General features: G+C 39.9%; 1 protein-coding gene across 7 annotated transcripts in view; it reads left to right on the top strand.

Moving 5' to 3' along the window:
* The window catches only part of IPCEF1 (interaction protein for cytohesin exchange factors 1), an 83992-nt gene that overhangs the window by 58386 nt on the left and 6374 nt on the right, over positions 1-19232 (top strand). For 5 of the 7 annotated variants that reach the window (XM_032101904.1, XM_032101900.1, XM_032101907.1 and 2 more), the window contains 3 exons: positions 1182-1270; positions 6634-7003; positions 16464-16657. In XM_032101904.1, the coding sequence (XP_031957795.1) occupies positions 1182-1270; positions 6634-7003; positions 16464-16657 (653 nt within the window). The remainder of the gene's footprint in view (positions 1-1181; positions 1271-6633; positions 7004-16463; positions 16658-19232) is intronic. The other 2 variants (XM_032101901.1, XM_032101906.1) reach the window with 1 other exon arrangement.

Below are 19232 nucleotides of genomic sequence, written 5' to 3'. Positions count from 1 at the left end.
TTGCATCTGTGCTGGGAGATTTAGCAAAAGTGACCCTTGTGGCCCTTCAGTGCATAAAGAGGGCCTGTAAGAAAGAAGGGGGGAAAATTTCTTAGCAGGGCATACAGGACAAGGGGTAATGGTTTTACACTAAGAAAGGGCCAGTTTAGACTAGATTTTTAGACTTTAATTTTTTACAGTGAGGTTGGCAAAACACTGAAACAGGTGTCCCAGAGAGGTGGCAGAAGCTCCATCCCTGGAAACACTCAAGGACAGGCTGGACAGGGCTCTAAGCAGCTTGGTCTAGTTGAAGGTGTCCCTGCTCATTGCAGAGAAGTTGGACTATATGACCTTTTAAGGTCCCTCCCAAACCAAACTATTCTATAATTGCATGATCTTGTCCCCAGGTCCTGGGCATAAGAACCAGCAACATTCTGCCTCCCTTTTTCTGTGTCTAATTTTATCAATGATTATCACTTCATTTAATCCACCTTTAAACAAATTTTTAGAAAATGTTTCCACCTGCTGCACAGATAGTTGAAAGAAATAACAGCATGACTGTCTCTGACACATGTCAAGAGATACTGAGGTTCTTACCAGCTTGTTTTTGCCAAAAAAGAAAAAGAAAAAAAAAAGCAAAAAAAGAGAGACTACTAGGGTAGTCTTACTGTGTTTGCTTTTGGTACTGCCTCTTCATATGTAATGCTGTGCCGTATGGAGTGTCTATGAGAGTTACCATGTGTGACAAAAGACCCTCACAAGGCTGCTCTATAGTTTCCAAAACATGATATGAACAATCTGTGTACTCCAAAACTGCAGCCAAACCCCCAATGCCTGTTGCTAGCTCCAGGAAAACTTACTGGTTACAGAGATTGAGGGATTGCCTCCGCTACTTGCAAAAGCTCTCCACTGACTTCTACTACAAATGAAACTTTTCTTTTAAGGCTGCAAAGAGAGGAAAAAAACCCACCCCTAACCTACTTGTGAAGCTACCTAGAACAGTGCAACCAGTGTTTCCTGTTACAGCAAATTAACAACTATTGTTTTTACTAAAAATAAATAAATAAAGTCATGAAGTAGTGTAGCATTACAAGTGGGTTAGGAGACACCCTACTTGGTGATCTCTGGTTGCCACAGTGCTGTGAGGAATAAATATGTTGGTCTAACTCTTTATTTTTGCTCATTTTCCATGTCTACCTCAGAATGCTACAGTGAAAGTGAACATGATGATCCAGAAATAACAGACACGCCACCTCCTCCCTACACAGTCCAGACATCACCTCCCCCTTCGGTAAGTGTTGCAGTAATTACCTTGTTTCTTGTTGCAAGCAGGTTGAAACAAACTCCCTAGAGGTAGTGGGCCTGTAGGAATAACCTAAAACCTTATCTGGAAATGTTCACCCTATGTTCCTGTGTAACACCTGTGCCCTGACTGCCCGTCCTGTGGCAGAGAACACAGTTATCACATCCTGCACCACAGGGAGCTTTGCACTGTAGAAGATCAACACCTTCTTATTTATCTTGCTGGAGAAAGGAAGGTGTTATTCTACTTCATGCACAAACTGTGTCCTTACTGCTATAAGCTGTTTTTTTCATACTATTCTCACTTTTTAAAAAATCAATCCTGAAATCTCCCTCTTTTTGTGACCCCGGTAGCATCATCCAACAGTATTTATTTATTTGAGTGAGCTGTTTTTAAGACTGCTGAATTTGAAGCTGCTTTTGTGGCAGTGAAGGGAAAGAGGCTTCTTCACACAGTGATAAAATCTGCTTTTTTTTCCTCTACTTCTGAAAAATAGACTATGAAAAAAGAAAAAAGGCATTCTTCCAAAATCTATGTAGCATATTGTCCCAGAATATTCCTTCCTGTCTCACTTAATTTCATAAATTAGAATAAGCAGTATGCACCCTCATGAATCTAATCAAATTGACTTGCCTAATTATTATCTGCTTCTTGCCCTATTAATCTTGTTTCTATGTCATTGTTTTTCCCACTGATCTCATTGCTCCTACATGTGCTTTAAATGGATTTTTAAAATTTTCTTTAATTATTTTAATTTTTCAGTTTTTTTTTTTTTTTTAAGTAAAGAGAGAAAAGTTGTTAATTTCCTATGATAGGTAGCTTCACAAGTAGGTTTGGGGTGGGTTTTTTCCTCTCTTTGCAGCCTTAAAAGAAAAGTAGTAGAAGTCAGGGAAAGTTGCTGCAAGTAGTGGAGGCAGTCCCTCAATCTCTGTAACCAGTAAGTTTTCCTGGAGCTAGCAACAGGCATTGGGGGTTTGGCTGCAGTTTTGGAGTAAACAGATTGTTCATATCATGTTTTGGAAACTATAGAGCAGCCTTGTGAGGGTCTTTTGTCACCACATTTTTAATTTTTAAAAATTTTTCCATTAAAATGGAAAGTCAAATTTACTTAATTCTGTGTTTAGAAATGAGTGATCTGCTTTGGGCTGGTAATACAGATGAAATAAGGAATCCTGATCTTAAGCCTTTCCCTTCACTAGCTGAAAGTTAACACTGAGAGGTGTGCAGTAATATACTTAGTACTAAATGTTCTCATTGCACCTCATGGAAGGGAAGTGTCTGCTGCCTCACTGTTGCAGTACAAGTTCCTCTGTGGCACACTGAAATGACATCCACTAGCTGGGGTGGGCACCGCAGCAGCAAAGCAGTAGCAAATCTGAAATATACAGATGAGCTAGAGAATCTTGTGCAATCACAGGCATTAGTATAAAAGGAGACCTCACGTACAGGGTTGCCTGTCCGGCAATCTCTAACTAGCTCACGTAAAGCTGGGAGTGCATGTCACACTGTCACCCACCTGCCCACCTCATTTTCAGCCAGATAAGTCAGTCTTCACTTCCTCTCCTGAAACATGTAATGTTTATCTCTAGAACAATCTGCCTGGCACTCGGGGGTGTGAGGCATTCACTGCTGGTGAATGTGATTCTTTATTGCCTGCATTATCTGGAAGTTAAATGTGGCTGAGTGGCTATAAATATCAAAGAAAAGAAGAATTTTGGCAATATGTCTCCTGCAGTTATTTTGGGTTGTGGGTCAGTTAATGAAGTGTCTTGGATTTTATGCCTAAGTGGCTTGCCTTTAGGAAGCTGTAGATGTCTTTTCTGTCTGCTCACCTCTGGGTGAATGCCTGCATTTTTCCAGATGATGAGTTTTAAACAGGTGCTGTTTTTTAGTTTTCTGTTTTTCTGGTTTCCTGCTGCTTGTTGGTCTGTTGCTGCAGAGGCGACCTCCGGTTGTCTCCTTCCCGCATGCTCCTCTTGAGTGCTGGCCTCCATGTTTTGGCAGGGTACACCGGAGAGGCAGGCTGTGGTGCAGATGCTGAGAGGTCCTGCTTTATCAAGCTTTTCCTTAAAGGCTATCTGCCCTTCAGCCTTTACCTTTGTCAGATGATTTCCCTTATTCTTATCCCTTAAAATCCCATCCACTGTGGACAAAGGTTGATGTCTCCTGAGCAAAGCTGTCATCTTTTCACCCCAGAACTGGCCACTGGAATGAGCTCCATTTGCTGTGGGTCTGCCCTGTGCTCAGCTTGCTTACATAGTGAGTAGGAACAGCTCTGTTTGACTTCAAGTCAGAGTCTTCTTTTAAATATTGTATTTAATACCTCTTCTGGACAAGTGCTGAAACAAGAAAAACACTGGGAAAGGACTGGGAAAGTGCAGCTTCTACTGAAAACTCAGTTCTAGGATTGGAGCCTGTGGTTGTCTCAGGGAACGCTGGTTAAACACTGCTCGCTGCCTGTTTATTTGTTGCAGAGTTCTTGAACCAAGCTGTGAAATCTCAAAAATGTGGTGGATTTGGGCTCATATTCTGTGGGTGCAGCACTTGGCCTGCTTTGATTTTCTCAGATTGCTACTGGAAGTGACAGTCATCCTGACAACTCAGCCCAGTGTCAAGAATGTCACAGGCATTGACTGGAGTTAATTTCTTTTTATTATTTTAAGCAGAAAGGCCTCCAATCTTCTTGACATCAACTCCAAACCTAAATCTATTAGTATGGAAACTAATAGACACCCAGGTGCAGGCTCTGTTACATTTTAGAGCAGCAAATACTGCTGTACTTCTAGCAAAAAGTTTATATTTGCTGTTCTATTCTCTGCTGACTCAAACCTTTTTGGAATTTGCAGAAGAAACAAGTAGTGATCATGAGCTTTCCACGTGTATGCATGGGTTTGGGTACTGTGGAAGAAAAAAACAAGTGAGGAACAAGTAAATTATAGCATCTGTAGGACAAAAGTTAAATTGACCACTTGCATTAATTTGCCCACACGTGAATGGATTCAAAGTTCAAAAATCAGCAGATATGCTGAGAAAATAGATTGCAGCAGTGGCCAAGAAAGCAGTTGAAGAGTTTCAGAGTCAAAATTTTTCTCTAAAAAATATAGAGACTCATTAATCTCCAGTGAAATTTTTATGATCTGCTTTTAAAAATATCCCCAAATGGAAGTTTATTATCATATGGATGATTGCAAAATTTCCAAAGGAGTCACTCAAGTAAGTTAGATAAACATTTGTCACGCCAAAGTAAAAACAAAACACAACACATATGCAGAGAAAAAGAAACACCTTCTGGCAGTTATATTTATTCTCACCCATATTTTTTAATTAGCACACAATGAAAATGAAAACAAAAACATATTCCACTCAGTGAGGCACAGTCTTCAAGTCTTCATTTCAATAACACTTCTTTTTTTGCATGGCCAAATGCCAGAAAAATAGAGGTGAGATCTAATATCTTCCTTTCCTGGCTTTGAACAATTGAAATTAGACCATCTACACCATGTAGGCAAGAGCTTTCACTGTTCGGTTCTTCTGCTTGACTTTACAAATGCTTCAACAATTTGTCTTTGTGATAGGAGATTTTAGATGAAATACTTCATATCACCTGTGTTCCCAAGGGCATTTTTTAGCACTCATAGTTTACTACAGCATCTCCTTGTCCTTTGCTTGAGGATGCAGATGTGAAGGTTTCTGTTTTAGAAACAAAACCACACCTGAAACACAGTGTTGTACTTCTCATAGAGGAATATAAATGTCTGGGTCCTGCCATATTTGGAACAGTCCTAGGGGAATTGTGAAAGGACTAGAGAACATGTCTTATGAGGAATGGCTGAGAGAGCTGGGTTTGTTCAGTCTTGAGAAGAGGAGGCTCAGGGGGAGCCTCATTGCTCTCTACAGTTCCCTGAAAGGACGTCGTAACCGGGGGGGTCCAGTCTCCCCTGATGTGCCTGCAGTGAGAGAACTGAAGGCAATGGCCTTAAGCTGAGACAGGGGAGATTTGATATATGACAAATTTTTTTCATCATTAGGGTGGGGGGCCAGGGATTGGAATATGTTGCCCAGGGAGGTGGTGATGTCACAATCCCTGGAAGTGTTCAAGACGTGTCTGCATCTGGTGCTGGATGATGTGGTTTAGGGATTTAGGGGTTGCAGTGTGAATGTTGGGTAGATGGTTGGACTGGATAATCTTGAAGGTCTCTTCCAACCTTGACAATTCTATGATTCTATGAATGGCTTTGAAAATTTACAGAAGTGAAGAAGCTGCTATAAACAAGTAGTACCCACAGTCTGATATAAGTCCTCCTCATCTTCTGAGTTGACTACTCATTACATGATGCAGCTGTATTAGAAGCACAGCAAGACTGTGCTGTTTTTAATATAAGAAGGATGTAGTAAACATTACAGAATACAACACTGACTTACAGAAGTTTATAAATCATAACAAAAAAAATTGTTACTCTTGGTTTATTTGAATAAAGCTTATTTCTAGTTTACTGGGTTATAAATAGGTATTCCAGGCTAGTCTCTTTACTGTGTTTGCAGCTTTTCCAGGTTTCCCTAGCAACACCTTCTCAGTAATTTTCAATATTTTCAGTCTAGGTATCATCTGTTTTAATCCCTGCACAGATCTATTCTACATAAATATTAAGAACACAAACTTGCCAGAATTGTGGTCCATCAAGTCTGGTATTCTGATACTGGCATTGGCCAATAGGACATGATTTGCAGAAGGAGTAAATTTCTGCAGTAGCCAGAAATCTGGCTTTCACATCATGATGATCTCATCACAATTTCTTGTAGTTTCTGCTAAACCTTCTTGCCCTGGTGAATGATTATCCCTTGAATGGACTAGGAAAGATAGTTCTTTACTGTACTATAGACCCCTTCTCTCTGTCTCTGGTTATTGCAATGGTGGAACTGTTGAGTGCTTCAAGACAACTACTTGTTCAATGGCTAATTTGGGTCTTTTCTTTGGGTCTTGATCTTGATTAGATCTATAAAGTGAAGACAAGTTAAAGAAAGAAGGTGAGTGTGAGACCTAGCATGGAAAGCTACATTCAACACAATAGTTTTCCTTGGTCTTTGTTTCTAGGAGTTGACAGGTTTGTATCTCCTTTGCCTTTGGTTTCCTTGTGGCTTGGTTTCTGAAGTTACTGCTCTGTAGGAGATTGACTGCCATACCCCAGGCTTGTTTAGATAAATAAGTAACCAGATTACATCAATTTTTGGTGACTTAGCATTTCAACTGCATATCTATATATAATATAGAATCTAGAAACAGGAGTAACTTGTAAATAATTTTTCTTTTTTCTTCTTTCCCCTCCTCCCTTTCTCCTTTTGCTTCTGGAAAGAAGGATCAGCAGAAGTCATCATTCACCTCAATGCTGTCAAGTGAAGCATCTTGTTCTCTCTCCTCTCCTGAAAGCACTTTTAACTCCCAAGAATCATCGTCTTCCTTGACATCCAAAGTGGTTTTTTCTGAGAGGCAGTCCTGGCTTGACCTGGTTAACAGCTCTGCCACGGAAGAAGGTGATCAGCCTTTAACGTTCTGCGTGCAGATTCATTCTGATGAGCTGCCAGAAGTGGTCTGTGGAGATGCAGCAGAGAGACAGGAAGTCCGGCTTTCTGAACCCAATGGTGGCTCCCAAACCTCTTACTTAAGTGCAGATACACATTGTCTAGCTGTGCCAGATGCAACAGGACAGCGATCACTTGCCAAAGGTGAGCTAATGAGAGAGGAGATTTTTGCTGCAGTTGTACAATATGAGAGTTATGGGTTTCCTTAACTTCCTTTCACCTTCCTTCCTCTGTATGTGTCACTGAAGAGTTTTCCAGTGGCACATCATTTATAACAAACATTTAATTTATTGCACATTAAATATATAACCTAGTATCTGCTTGGTAGGTACCTTTACAAATTTTCTCAAATTGTATCTATATGTTAGATCATAACCTCTGTATATAAATCTAGCATAGACATAATTTTATTTCAATGCAGATGTCTTTTATTAATTAGGATTGAATCAAAATGTTAACAAAGTGTGTCACAGAATGGACACCCTAACCAAAATGGAATATGTAGGACATGGTGAACATGGGGTTAGGTCAGTCCAATTTTACAAAAAAATGCAGCTGCCTTTACGTGAAGTACACACTCCCTATTTGCTTCATTAAGATTCTTTGCAATCAAGAGAAAACAACTGAAATCCTGAATGAGAAAGTCTATTAAGACTGGATTTTCTTTAAGCAAATAGGTATCTGCACAGTATCCTCCTACTGAAATGTACTTCTAATTAAAAAAGGTAGCATTGTTCCAGAATTTGGTCATTGTTACTGTTTATAAGTCTCCTGTGTCACAAGGCAATATCTCCTTCTTTTTGAGCAAAGCTACTTCTTTCTGAATTAAAAGCAGTTGAAGCCTAAGAGCTGTTCTTGGCATACAATTATTCTGCCTAGAGGGGTAATACATAAGGGAACAACAATGTTCCTGCACATCAGCTCTTCCCGTGATTCCAAATCCTTGTAAAGATTTGAAGTGAGTACTTCGTTGCTGAAAGAGATGGGTTGTCTCAGCACAATGCAAAATAAAGGTGCATCGAAAAGCTTAGGCTGAAGGTAATGCAATGCTGGAAAGAAACTGCACTGGAGCTGTTGGGAACAGGGTATTTCTCTGTAGGTGAACTTGTCACTGAAAAATGATACTATAAGGCACATTAGTTACATTGTCAGTCCCCCTATTGTTTTACAAATATCAACACTTAGCAAGTTGGCAGCCCTTTATGTTGTCATACCATTTTCTGATTTTACAAAAAAATAAAAAGGGCATTAATCAAAGTACAGTTTTTATCAAAAGTGAAAACTAACTCAGTGTTTTATGCTCACCTTTATTATCCATTTTCTTGGCTTCTCTGCTAGAATGTTCTGCAGCAAAGAAGATCGGAAAGAATTAAAATCCAGAGTGAGCATATGTGCTGTTTCTATGTACTGGAAAAGAGTGCTGTGCTTTGAGGGAGTTACTGTGAAATATAATTCCCCTGCTTCTGGCTTTGCAAGTTGTGAAAAGGCTGGGGCTGGCAGAAATGAAGTCCCTAATGAAAATGTCACAAAGACATATTAAATACATTGTTTTCTGTAATTTTACCTTCTGGATTAAATTTGACAAACTAATGTCTTTGGAAAACATTACTAGGGACATTCAAGTGGATTGTTGGAATGTAGGTCATAAATGGCATAGTGGCTTATAGATCCTGTTGACAAAGATTCAGTAGTTGCTCTTCAGAAATCTAAACTTTTGCTTAGAATACATTACTCTGGTATTGTCAGAAATCCTGCAATAATGCGTGGGTTAGTGCTTTCCATTGTAATGTAAGCATGACAAATACTTTTATGGATGGTCATAAAATTAAATTAGCATGACACATTCATAATCTCTTATAGTTTGATGGTCTCAACCGCACTAACCAATAAAAATGGGATTACAGTGTAAATCGAGGTACATTTTGATATATTACTGCTGTGTGCAGGATGGTTTAATTTTGCTAGGATTATTCCTGGGGAAATTAATTCTTCTGTTGCTCACTGTGAAGTTGATGGGCAACCCTGATGGCAGAACACAGAACACCTCTATCCTAACCGCAATGGTGATTGCTGACAGAATTCCAGAAGCAGATCATTTCACCGAGACAGTCACAACAGAAACTGCACAACCTCACTAGTTATTGTCTGCATCATAACCCATTGTTGACTAAGTAAAATGTACACCATACACAGGTTTGTCTTTCCTTTATCAGTCTGCATATTATGGGTTGGCTGTGGAGAGTGTTTCTGTGTGGGGCCCTCCCCTGCAATGGCCACTGAAAAAATTAAGGAAATAATTTGCAAGGAGATTAAACTACTTCAATTTGAGAATCAGGCAGGTAAAGTAGGATTAATGTAAAATAGCAATTCACTTCCAAATGAAAGTTATCAAAAAGGATGCAGTTATGGTTCTGTGTCTTATCCCCAAGAATTTCCTTCTCCAGCGAGTTATGAGGATGTGCACAAATACTGTGAGATGAATTCAAGTTGTTGGGTAAAATCTAGCTGCAAATTCTCCTGATTTACAATAACTGGTAAGAACACCCTTGTTATCTGATGCGAAACAAGAAGGCATACCTCAGTTCAGTTGGTATTATTTGCTTTACAGTGCTTCTGAATAGTGCATTTCTGACGTATTTCAAAGTCATGATATTGCATCCAGGAGGAGAAAAGTCTGTCTTGTGTTGACTTTTGTCCTGAAAGCACATGTTCCCTGTGTGTTAAGATGGCTCTGCTGTCATCAGAACAGCTATGTAGTCTTTGATGCCCCTCCCCACAGAACCTACAGGTGTGTCCATGCTCTCTCCTTCTCATGGTAAGGACAGAAACACCCTGCCACACTGTTTTCTGACTATGTTCTGAGGAATTTTTGGTTGTAGCTGGTAAGAGCCCTGGAGCTGAGGTAAAAATTTTCTAGAACTGAAGAGCACTTTTGCTGCACAAAGTCTAGAAATGGAGACCAATGTGAGAAAAGTTGGTACCTAGAAAGAAGGAAGAGTAGCTGTGGTTTTGTGGGAAGAGATTACCAAGAAAAAGTACAAAAACTTTGAAGAAACCTTAGTGATGAATTAAACAATGAAAGAAACATTTTTCAGAAATAAATAGATGAACGTCCATAAGAAAAGCTACAGATTCAACTAAAAGACGATGGATTATTTTTCCAACAAATATTACTTAATGAACTCTGCTAAGCAACTGTGAGTATCTGGTGCAAGGAGCATATGATATTTTTAACAATCTTTCCAACCACTCTTAGTGGTGTTGTGAACATTCTCAGCATTAATTCTCTGCACTAGTTACTGGGGAGATGTTACATACCAGAGAGTGATACACAGGTACAAAGAAGAGAAGTTTATCAGTTTTCTCTTTTGAAGAGAGACCAACATTATGCATCCATTTACTTTTTGGGAATATTTAAGACTTTGGTGATGCAGCTTGCTACATGTGCAGTGACAAAGGATTCTAAGCTGTCCGTGATGCAAAGAAACTGAAAGGTAAACAAGAAACAGCTGAGAATACAAACAGCTATCTGACTACGTGCGCTTTATCCAGAAGCTGGCCTTGCCCCCTCCAGGATGCCTGGACATGCTCTCCAGCCAAACTTCATCCTTTGTATTTCTTCTGGCAACCACTGGAACAAAAAGTATCTAATATCCAACTGTGACCCACCACCAGTATGATCAAAAGACATAACAGCAAAAGGAAGCCACAGGAAATGAAAGGTTATATAGAAAGAAAACAGGAATGTGCGTTTCTATTTATTTAGGGATCTACTAAAAGCCAGTAAGATCCTTCTTTCTTGCATTTTCTGAGGGTTTCATGACCATGTGAAGTTACTGCATCTTGGCAAGGCGTTCTTATTTTACCACTTCTGGTTTATTTTACCTTAGCTCACAGTAGCTGTGGAAGATCTGGTGCGTGCTGATATTTTCAAACCTAGACAGCTTTTCAAATACCACTTGGATTATCTGGGTTGGTTTTGTGGGAAGGAGTTGGTTAAATAGGAGCTGGAGGCATTCAATTCCTTCTGTTCTCAGAACTGACATCCTCTTCCTCTCTGGAGTCTGTCTGTGCCAGTAATAGCCTGAACAGATCCTCTGGTGTGCTCTGGCCCCCTTGTTCCTTCTGCAAAAGTTATAGAAAATAGCTAGATCATGGCTGAGACTAGCCAAGAAGTGTGCCTATGGTGAGAACAACTGTGTAGAGAAACAACTTGAATAATTATTTTGTTTCTCATCAAAAAAGCTTTAGAAATCACAGTGAAAACTGTGGTGCAATGGTTTTTCTGAACTCTCTGAAAAAGAGATGCTTATTTGTTTCCAGTTCAGTCAGTTAATTAAAGTTCTACTCCACACTGCTGAGTCCACTATACTGTCAGACAACAGCATCTAATTGTTGGTGGTAACACAGTTTTCCTATTATTTTCTTCCAATCTTTCCTACCTTAGTTCTGCATTTGCCAGTGAGGAGTTTGCCTGAGCTATGCTCACCTAATTGAAATTTTCCCTGTATTTCCTGTTCCACAGTTATGTGGGAAATGTGATTTCCCTGAGGTGACTTCATATTCCTGTTGAAAAGTCTACCACCACTATGGAGAAGGGCTAGGGGGTGGATAGGTAGGTAAGGACAGAAATAATTTATGACTTTTTTTCCTCTGCTCTTCCCAGCCTTGGGTTTATGTGTTCTCTCCCACTGGCATCAAAATTTTTAGCAGAATTAGAAACAGAGGTGCTGGCAAAGCTACAAGAAGCTCATAAGAGTAGCAAGAACAGGAGGAAGAAGCAGAGTTTTTTCTCTGGGATTAATACACAACTGGGAGTCTGTGACATCTCATTTACAGAATGGCAGAAAAAATATTTACATTTCAGATAAATTTAGTCAGATCCTTTCTGTTGGAGGTGTTTTTCAATGCAAAATGCACTTTTTGCCAAAGATTTCCAATTTCTATATCTTTACCACTGGGAAATGATCAACTTTATTTTTCACAGCTGCTTTTTGAAAAGTTCTGGATAATTTCACTGGTGTAGGCTTAAAGAGCATTAAAGCTGAGACTTCAGACAGGCTCCTGTACTGATGCTCCAAGATGGGGAGTCTCAAGACCTTAATGTCTCCAGCCTGTAGCAAGTTGGCTGACAGGAGAGCAGAAGCTGAAAATTGAGGAGGTGAAAAATAGGCATGTTGAAATTCTGGCAGGTTGTTCTTGTCTGTGTTATCTCCTGTTAGAGGGAAATTCCAGATAAATAGCATCAAGCCTCAGAATTGTGTTTTACTTCCCCTAAATCAGCATTTTTCAGTTGTGCCTGAAATACTATTACTGCTTCAACCTAGAAGGTCTCTTTCTCTCAAATGTGAAACTATCTCAGTGCAGAACTTGCCTTTTCCTCATGTCAGTGGCTCTTTTCCACTTTGCTCACTGTTGAGTCTGACAAAGTTAAAAGAGATATACAACATTGCAAAATTTTTCTAGAAGTGCTCAGAAGCTTTAGCAGTCTGCGAGGCTTGGGAGTGAAGGGCATGGTGTAGAATCCCAGGAAGACAGGTCCTTCCAGTGGCATCCCTCAACAGAATTGCTTATAGTTAGTAGTGCTAAGGGAAGAAAAAAGTGCACCGTGCACGTGTTCCCCTGATTGCATGTACCCCATCATAGATGCACACAATATGTAACATCCTTCCACTGTGGCCATTTCTTCCTTCCCACTAATCCTTCCGTAGGTCCCGGGAGAAAAATGAATGTGTTTTATCTTTAAAATAGGATGAGATAAAGAAATGCTGTAGTAGCATTTCAGTTTCCTAACTTGCGTGACTGAGACAGAAAGTGCTTAGCTTGAGGAGTGGCTGGTGGAAGAGATAACTTGCTGTAATTTATTCTGAAGTGACTTTAAATGTGCCTGATATGAGCTGTGTGACCTGGCTGGAAAGAATCACTCCAGAGCAATGCTAGTGGGGTTCAACCTATCCATATTATTAAGATTTTTTTTGCCAGTGGAATATATCTATCCTTATAAAGCTTCAAGGTTAAAAAAAGCTCAAAGTAGGGATAGTACATATTTTTTTGTGAGTCTGACACAGACAATCTGTTCATTTTTACACCAGGGCCTGAGCTTATGTACTGTGTGCTTTTTGCACATATTTTTACTTTGTGATAGAAAGCAAATATTTTGTAACAATTTGGTAGTATGGTCTAGACACCACAGGTTTCTTTCATAGGAAGAATCCAAATCACTGCAGCCTAAGAGTACAGAACTGGTGAATGCCTGTGCCTCTTCTAGAGACCTGCTCCTCTGCAGGTCAGTGTTCTGACTCCAGGTTCAAGCAGTACCAACTTCTGCGAAAATGTGCCACGAATGTTTGAGAGACTGAGAAAACCTCCAGTCTGCTAAAGTCTTGAGTTACATTGCTTTATTTCTTTTATCCAATCTTAATTTTCTCTCAGGTGTTTCATGGGAAAAACAAGCAAGTAAATTACAGGTAGGGCTTTCTTAGTTTACTTTCATGGCATTAAGAAATACTGAAAGGCCTCATGGTGTGAGTGAGGTTAAATATATTTTCTTATCACAGATAATTTTATTTGGCTTGTTAATTGAATGTTGATATAATGCCTCTGCTCTTCCTCCATTACCTCTTCCCTTTTCAGATTTACAGCATCAATCTAGTGCACTAAGTGGCAGCTTCAAGCCTGCAAAATGTGGGCTTTTTTGTTGTAGTGCTAGGTTTAGTTTAGCAAGCTGCAGCTTTCCCTGAGAGCTCAGCGGAGCTGCTTAGGGCAGGGCAGCCATTCCATCCTCCCGCAGTCCATTTCGGACGGCTCCGCACTTTTGCTCCGGTAGCTACCAGCCTTACAACACAGTGACGGCGAAGGAGATGAGAAGGAGCTCCCCATGAGGGTTTCAGAGGACTTTAAATCTTACACCTTGTCCCAGCGACCCCCAGAGGCAGAGAGACCTCCTGATGCGGGTGCAGGGGATTTTCTCAGGGGCTATGGGGCAGTACCTGGGCGGGGTTGGGGTACAGGAACCAATAGGGAGAACTGGAGGGAGTGGCCAGGGCTAGGGGCAGGGAAAAGCGGGTTGGGGGGAGCAATATGGGATAGGAAAAGCCATGGGTAAACAGATCACCACACTTTTTCTTTCTGGACTTGGCTCAGGGATACTCAGGACACTGAAGGTAAAATTACAGATAAGTAACAGACAGTCTGGCCTCAGTTTGTAGTAGTTTATTGGCAGACATATCCTTTGTCAATAGCAACAGTATCTGCTTCTATGCAAATGCACAACATTAGGATACTCTTTTATTTTTTAACTGTAGTTGAAATTCATCAAAGATGGAGACAAAAGTGCTATGTAACTCATACCTGGCTCTACACAACCTGTAAGTTCCACACACCCTTGTTTTCCAAGTTTGCTGAAATTCCATTTAGTTGCTTTACTGCCACTTTATCCACCTGATATGAAGAATCTGGCACACTCCTTTCCCTTTGAAATTAATTGACTATGATTAATCTTTTGGAGGATGAGAATGGTGGAAGAATAAGAAATAGAAGAGGAGTTTCAGGTTGCAGTCTTGAAAGACTGCAGGAACTGAGTACACTTTGCTGGGCAAGTGCATCATCTGGGAGCCTTTTCCTGGGCTTTTCTGACTTTGGCTCCATCTTTTTCTGTGCTGAGTGTTACTGTCCTCCTTACAGTTATTCATAAGTGCATGGAAGATACCAGAATATTTAGCATGGAAGAAGAGTGTTCAGTGAGGATGTTTTCTCGTGCTTGCTGCTTTGTAACCCTTTTAGGACACTGAGGAAGGTCATGAGTTAGCCTCAAAAGGTGTCTAGAGCAGGGACCTTATGTCCCCTGTGGGTTGACTTTATCTAAAAGTTGCTGGACAGGATTGAAGCAACTTTTTTTCTTCTTATACACTCTTTCTTGGATAGCTGATAAAAGTCACTTTATCCCTCCAAGTGTTACTGTGCACAGTCCTGATGGGTGATGTTTAGAGTAGAGTTGAGCCAGTCCTGTGCAGAAGCTGGCTAATGAAACAAACAGCTGCTTCATCCCAAGAAAGCAGGCAGGAAACTAGTTATTATGAGCCCCATGGCATGAGCCAACAGTTTTCAGGAAATACTACTGCCGTGTATTATGCCTTACACTTCCATTCTTTTTCTGCTTCCTGCAGCTTATTAAATATACAACAGTTCTCCTTTTCCTCCCCCAGCAATGTACCAATGTTGGAAGTTATATTTAGTTTTTGTCAAGTTACAGTAGGCTTTTTATAATCACACAGTAGTGAAGAATAGGCCAGCAGCACAGTGAAGGCAAATATTTGCTGCGTATCATAAACCTTTCTTGTAACCTAAATATTTAGAAAGAACAGAGATGTAGGAGGATGCTCTACTCTATAAAACATGGAAAAGATAAGAAGCAGCCTCCTAAGCATGCTGACATATTGCAGAAGTATTTTTGCTGCAGCATGAGTGAGCAAAAGGACTTGTTCCTTTTGTTCAGAATATATTTGCTGACTGCAGATGATTTAGAAAAGTAAATGCTTAACTTTTCTTTAAAAGAAAAAAGTGCCCAGCCAGTTCAGTGCTAATAGGGAGGACTGCAGTTGAGAAGAATCAACACCACTACCCCCAGTGATATAAACCCAAGTGTTATCCAAAGTGGTTCCTGAGGTATTCATTAGCACCCCGAAAGCAGTAATAGCTGTAAGATTTTCCTTTAGAGATCACTGATGCTATGTGGACTGAAGGACAAGAAGCAAGTTGTGCAGTCTGTTGCTAAAAATGGCCTTCTGCTAAAATGCTCCTACATATGCCTGGCACATTTTTAGTTTCTGTCTGTTCATTTTTAAGTTGTTTTATTCTGAGAAATGCATTTTCATCTTATTTTATGCTATTCTCAGCTGTTTACTCGCTTTTCCTTTCATGTACTCTCTGTCTTGGAAGATGGTCCTGCAGAGCCATCAGAATAATTAAGGTGGAGATAATCAAGGCATTGTTGTGAGGCATTACAAGAAAATTCTCTGCTGCGATCTGTGAAACTCAGGGGCAAGACATTGGATGCCCCAAGGGTTCTTTCTTTAATCTGTTTTCTAGGGACCTTCTCTTTAGGCCCCTGAAATACTTCTATGTTTCATTTAATTGCTCAATTTTTTTAAACTCCGTTTTCAATAATTACCAAAACCTGGTGATCAATCAGCACACCAAATAGAATTTGCCTTTTGAGTTTCCCGGTAGAAACATAATTCACGGTGTGTAGCATGTAGGGAAGGGTGAATGGGCATAGATGCTATCAGAGTTGTTTCATCCAGAGTTACTGACAGCTATTCAAAGGCTGTGATATAGTCAGAGCATTAAAGCAGCACTCTGTTAGGGGAGATACAGGCTCACATCTGTTGGATCATTACCCGATTCTTAACAACATTTGAGTTTGGAAGTATGTCTTTCTCATAGGCTTTATCACCCTAGAAATTACCCTAACTGCCCTTAGTTTTAACTCTAATACCATTACTTTTTGACCTGTTTGAGAGCCTTGCTGATGGCTGAACATAACATTTCTGTTATCTGCTGCCACATTCACCTTCTCATACCCAATTTATTCTTTTCTTTGCAGACCAGGAAAAATGTGATGATGATGACGAGATGGAGAGACTTTACAAGTCGTTGGAGCAAGCAAGCCTGTCTCCCATTGGTGATCGTAGACTGTCAACTAAGAAGGAGCTCAGGAAGTCATTTATCAAGCGCAGCAAAAATCCCTCCATTAATGAGAAACTCCACAAAATTCGAATGCTGAACAGCACATTAAAGGTGAGTTTGCAGATCTTGCCAAGGAAAAGCTTGACAGAAAGAAAGAGTTTGGCTGAAAAAAGAAGCAGCATAGACTTCAGCCAAACTCTAATTATGTATTTACTGAAAGCCCCAGAGAATTTTGTTAAGTTTTTCAATTTTTTTTTCTGCTTCATTGTGAATACTGATCTGTGTTACGTTGTTCAATTTGAACTGGAAGCAGAGGCAATAGCTCAGGAGGGACTCTTCTTGCAGAAGTTCCAGCTCATTTGGAAAATTTAATAAAGAAAACTTCTCTTAGTTAACTGGAAAACTTGCAAGCTCAGCTAAATGCACTAAACAGGCGAGCCTTAAAAAAGGAAGAGCAGACAAAGTACACTGATGATAAAGGACATGAAAATGACCCTGAGCCAAAAAAAGTTTTCCTTATGTGATTATTAGAGAATGTACAGGATGTGCCAAAGCTATTGTAAAGACCTGTAACTAAAATATTTTTAATAACAAAAGCATCCTGCTTTTATGTTGGAAATATATCACGAACTGGAGGAGTGCAGGGGTTCAGGAGCTGTTCCATGAAGGGACTGGTAAATCTGTCTGGAATATGGAGATTTATGGAGCTGTTTACTTGCCAGCATCAAGTGTTACGGGATTTCAAAGCCTGCTTCTGAATGGTACTGAGGGAAATAGAAAGCTTAACCACAGCATTTATATTGTAAGGTGATGAAAGAATAAATGCAGACTTGAGGCTTCACTTGTTTCTTTTCGTATGCATTTGAAGCAGGAATTGAGTATCTTGTTTCAAATGCATGTTTCTGGCATCAAGCACTGTGAGCTGGAGAAATGCATGTAAAATGGTTGGACTTGATGATCTTAGAGGTCTTTTCCAACCTTAGCAATTCCATGACTCTAAAAACTTATCCTATCAGCACAATCATTGGTTTGATTATTAGTTGCAATGGGAGGCTTGCCTTTGGCACCTCAGCCTGTATGGAAATTTCTGAAAGGTACAATTGTAAAGGGAATTGGGGAGAGAGGCATTCTTCCTGACTCCATATGAGACCTGGTGAAGTCTCTCCTTAGTATCAAAGAGTTTTCAGTGATATGACAGTGACTATTGAAATATTCATTTGCATCAGCAATAAAGGGAGCCCACCACATAACAGAAAGTTAGTTTAAAGAGTATGTGTATTTTGTAAGATAGCAAGCTTCATACAGAAACATTCTGCAAGGTTTTCCCTGACAGGAGCCTCACTAATAAATCTAAGAACCAGTTAGTACAAAATGGAGTTGTATTTTGTGGGAGAGTCACTTTCATTAGTATGGAGCATGAGCAAGGAGGACAACCGTGCATTGATTTAGCATGGGAGTATTATATATTGTGATTAACTTAGGCTTGTCTAACACTTGTATTTAATATGGAAAAATAAGTTTTGGAGTGCTCATAACATATAAAATGTGTTGATCTCTTAGTTTTTGTTGGGGTTTTGTGGTTTTTTTGTGGTTTTTGTTTGTTTGTTTGGTGGGGTTTTTTTTGTTTTTTTTTTTCCTTTCTTCAAACTAAGAAACTGGAGTATTGGCAAGACAAATATAGCACAGACACTTTCTCATAGACACAAAGAGAGTTCTGTACACAGCAGTGTTTAAGTTAGCCTGTCTGAAAGGCCTGCAGTGGGAAAGTGCCATATTCTTTATATCAGTGGAATTATGTGCTTTTAAAGTAAATTTTCTTAATGTATGAGATATAAGATAATTGGAAATGATCTACTGAAAATTTAAAAATCAGGAATTTTTTGCTTCTAATCCATATATACTCTGCTTTAATTAAAACCCTATTAGTTTGAGAAGTGATTCATGCAAGTCTCAGTGCAATTTTAGACTTTTGACTCCACATATTTAACAACAGATTAACGTTGCTGCCACAATATATCATTAGCAAAACATGCTTTGAATACTTTGGAAGAGAGGGAAGCTATGTGCAGATGCATCACAGTCTTAGTGAATGTGGGAAATAGTTTTGGTGCTACAGGAGAAATTCCATGGCATGACTTCTTGCCACCAGGTTTGTCCAGTAGAAATACTTCTCTCCTTTCTACCTATCTCCTCTCTTCTTCTCTTAAGCTAACTGCACATATCCCTGCATCAATGCCAGAAGTCTTCCTAAAAGGGCTGGCACTGGGTCTTGAGGGTAGGACATGTGTAAACTACAGTTGAACAAGCTTTTTGGTTTAAAAAGCAGCAAAGGCATCCCAGAGATTGGAGCAGTTGAAGGTTTATTAGAGTAGTAGTGGGACGTGGATGTATAAACAGCTGATTGCTGCTATCAGAAGGTGAAATGAATGCATGGGAGTCCTTTCAAGGTGTTTCCAAGGCAGCCACCAGCACAGGGTGTCCTCGGGTATGATGAATGGGTAGCAGCAGGAGAAGATGGTTAGAGCTATTCCATCACTTTCACACACAGACTGGAGAGATGGAGCCTGGCAAAAGTTGTTAAGGCTTGTTATTGCAGCATGGTGCCTCCATTAAGAAGTTACACCTGCTAACTAGGGCTTCTTTATCCTGTGGTCCATTGCAGGGATAGGCAATATGGGCTGGAAAA

Source organism: Corvus moneduloides, chromosome 3 (genome assembly GCF_009650955.1).
Source record: "Corvus moneduloides isolate bCorMon1 chromosome 3, bCorMon1.pri, whole genome shotgun sequence".
In the NCBI taxonomy this organism is placed as follows: Eukaryota; Metazoa; Chordata; class Aves; order Passeriformes; family Corvidae; genus Corvus; species Corvus moneduloides.
The sequence above is the reverse complement of the archived record's forward strand: the minus strand, read 5'-3'. Positions and strand labels throughout refer to the sequence as shown.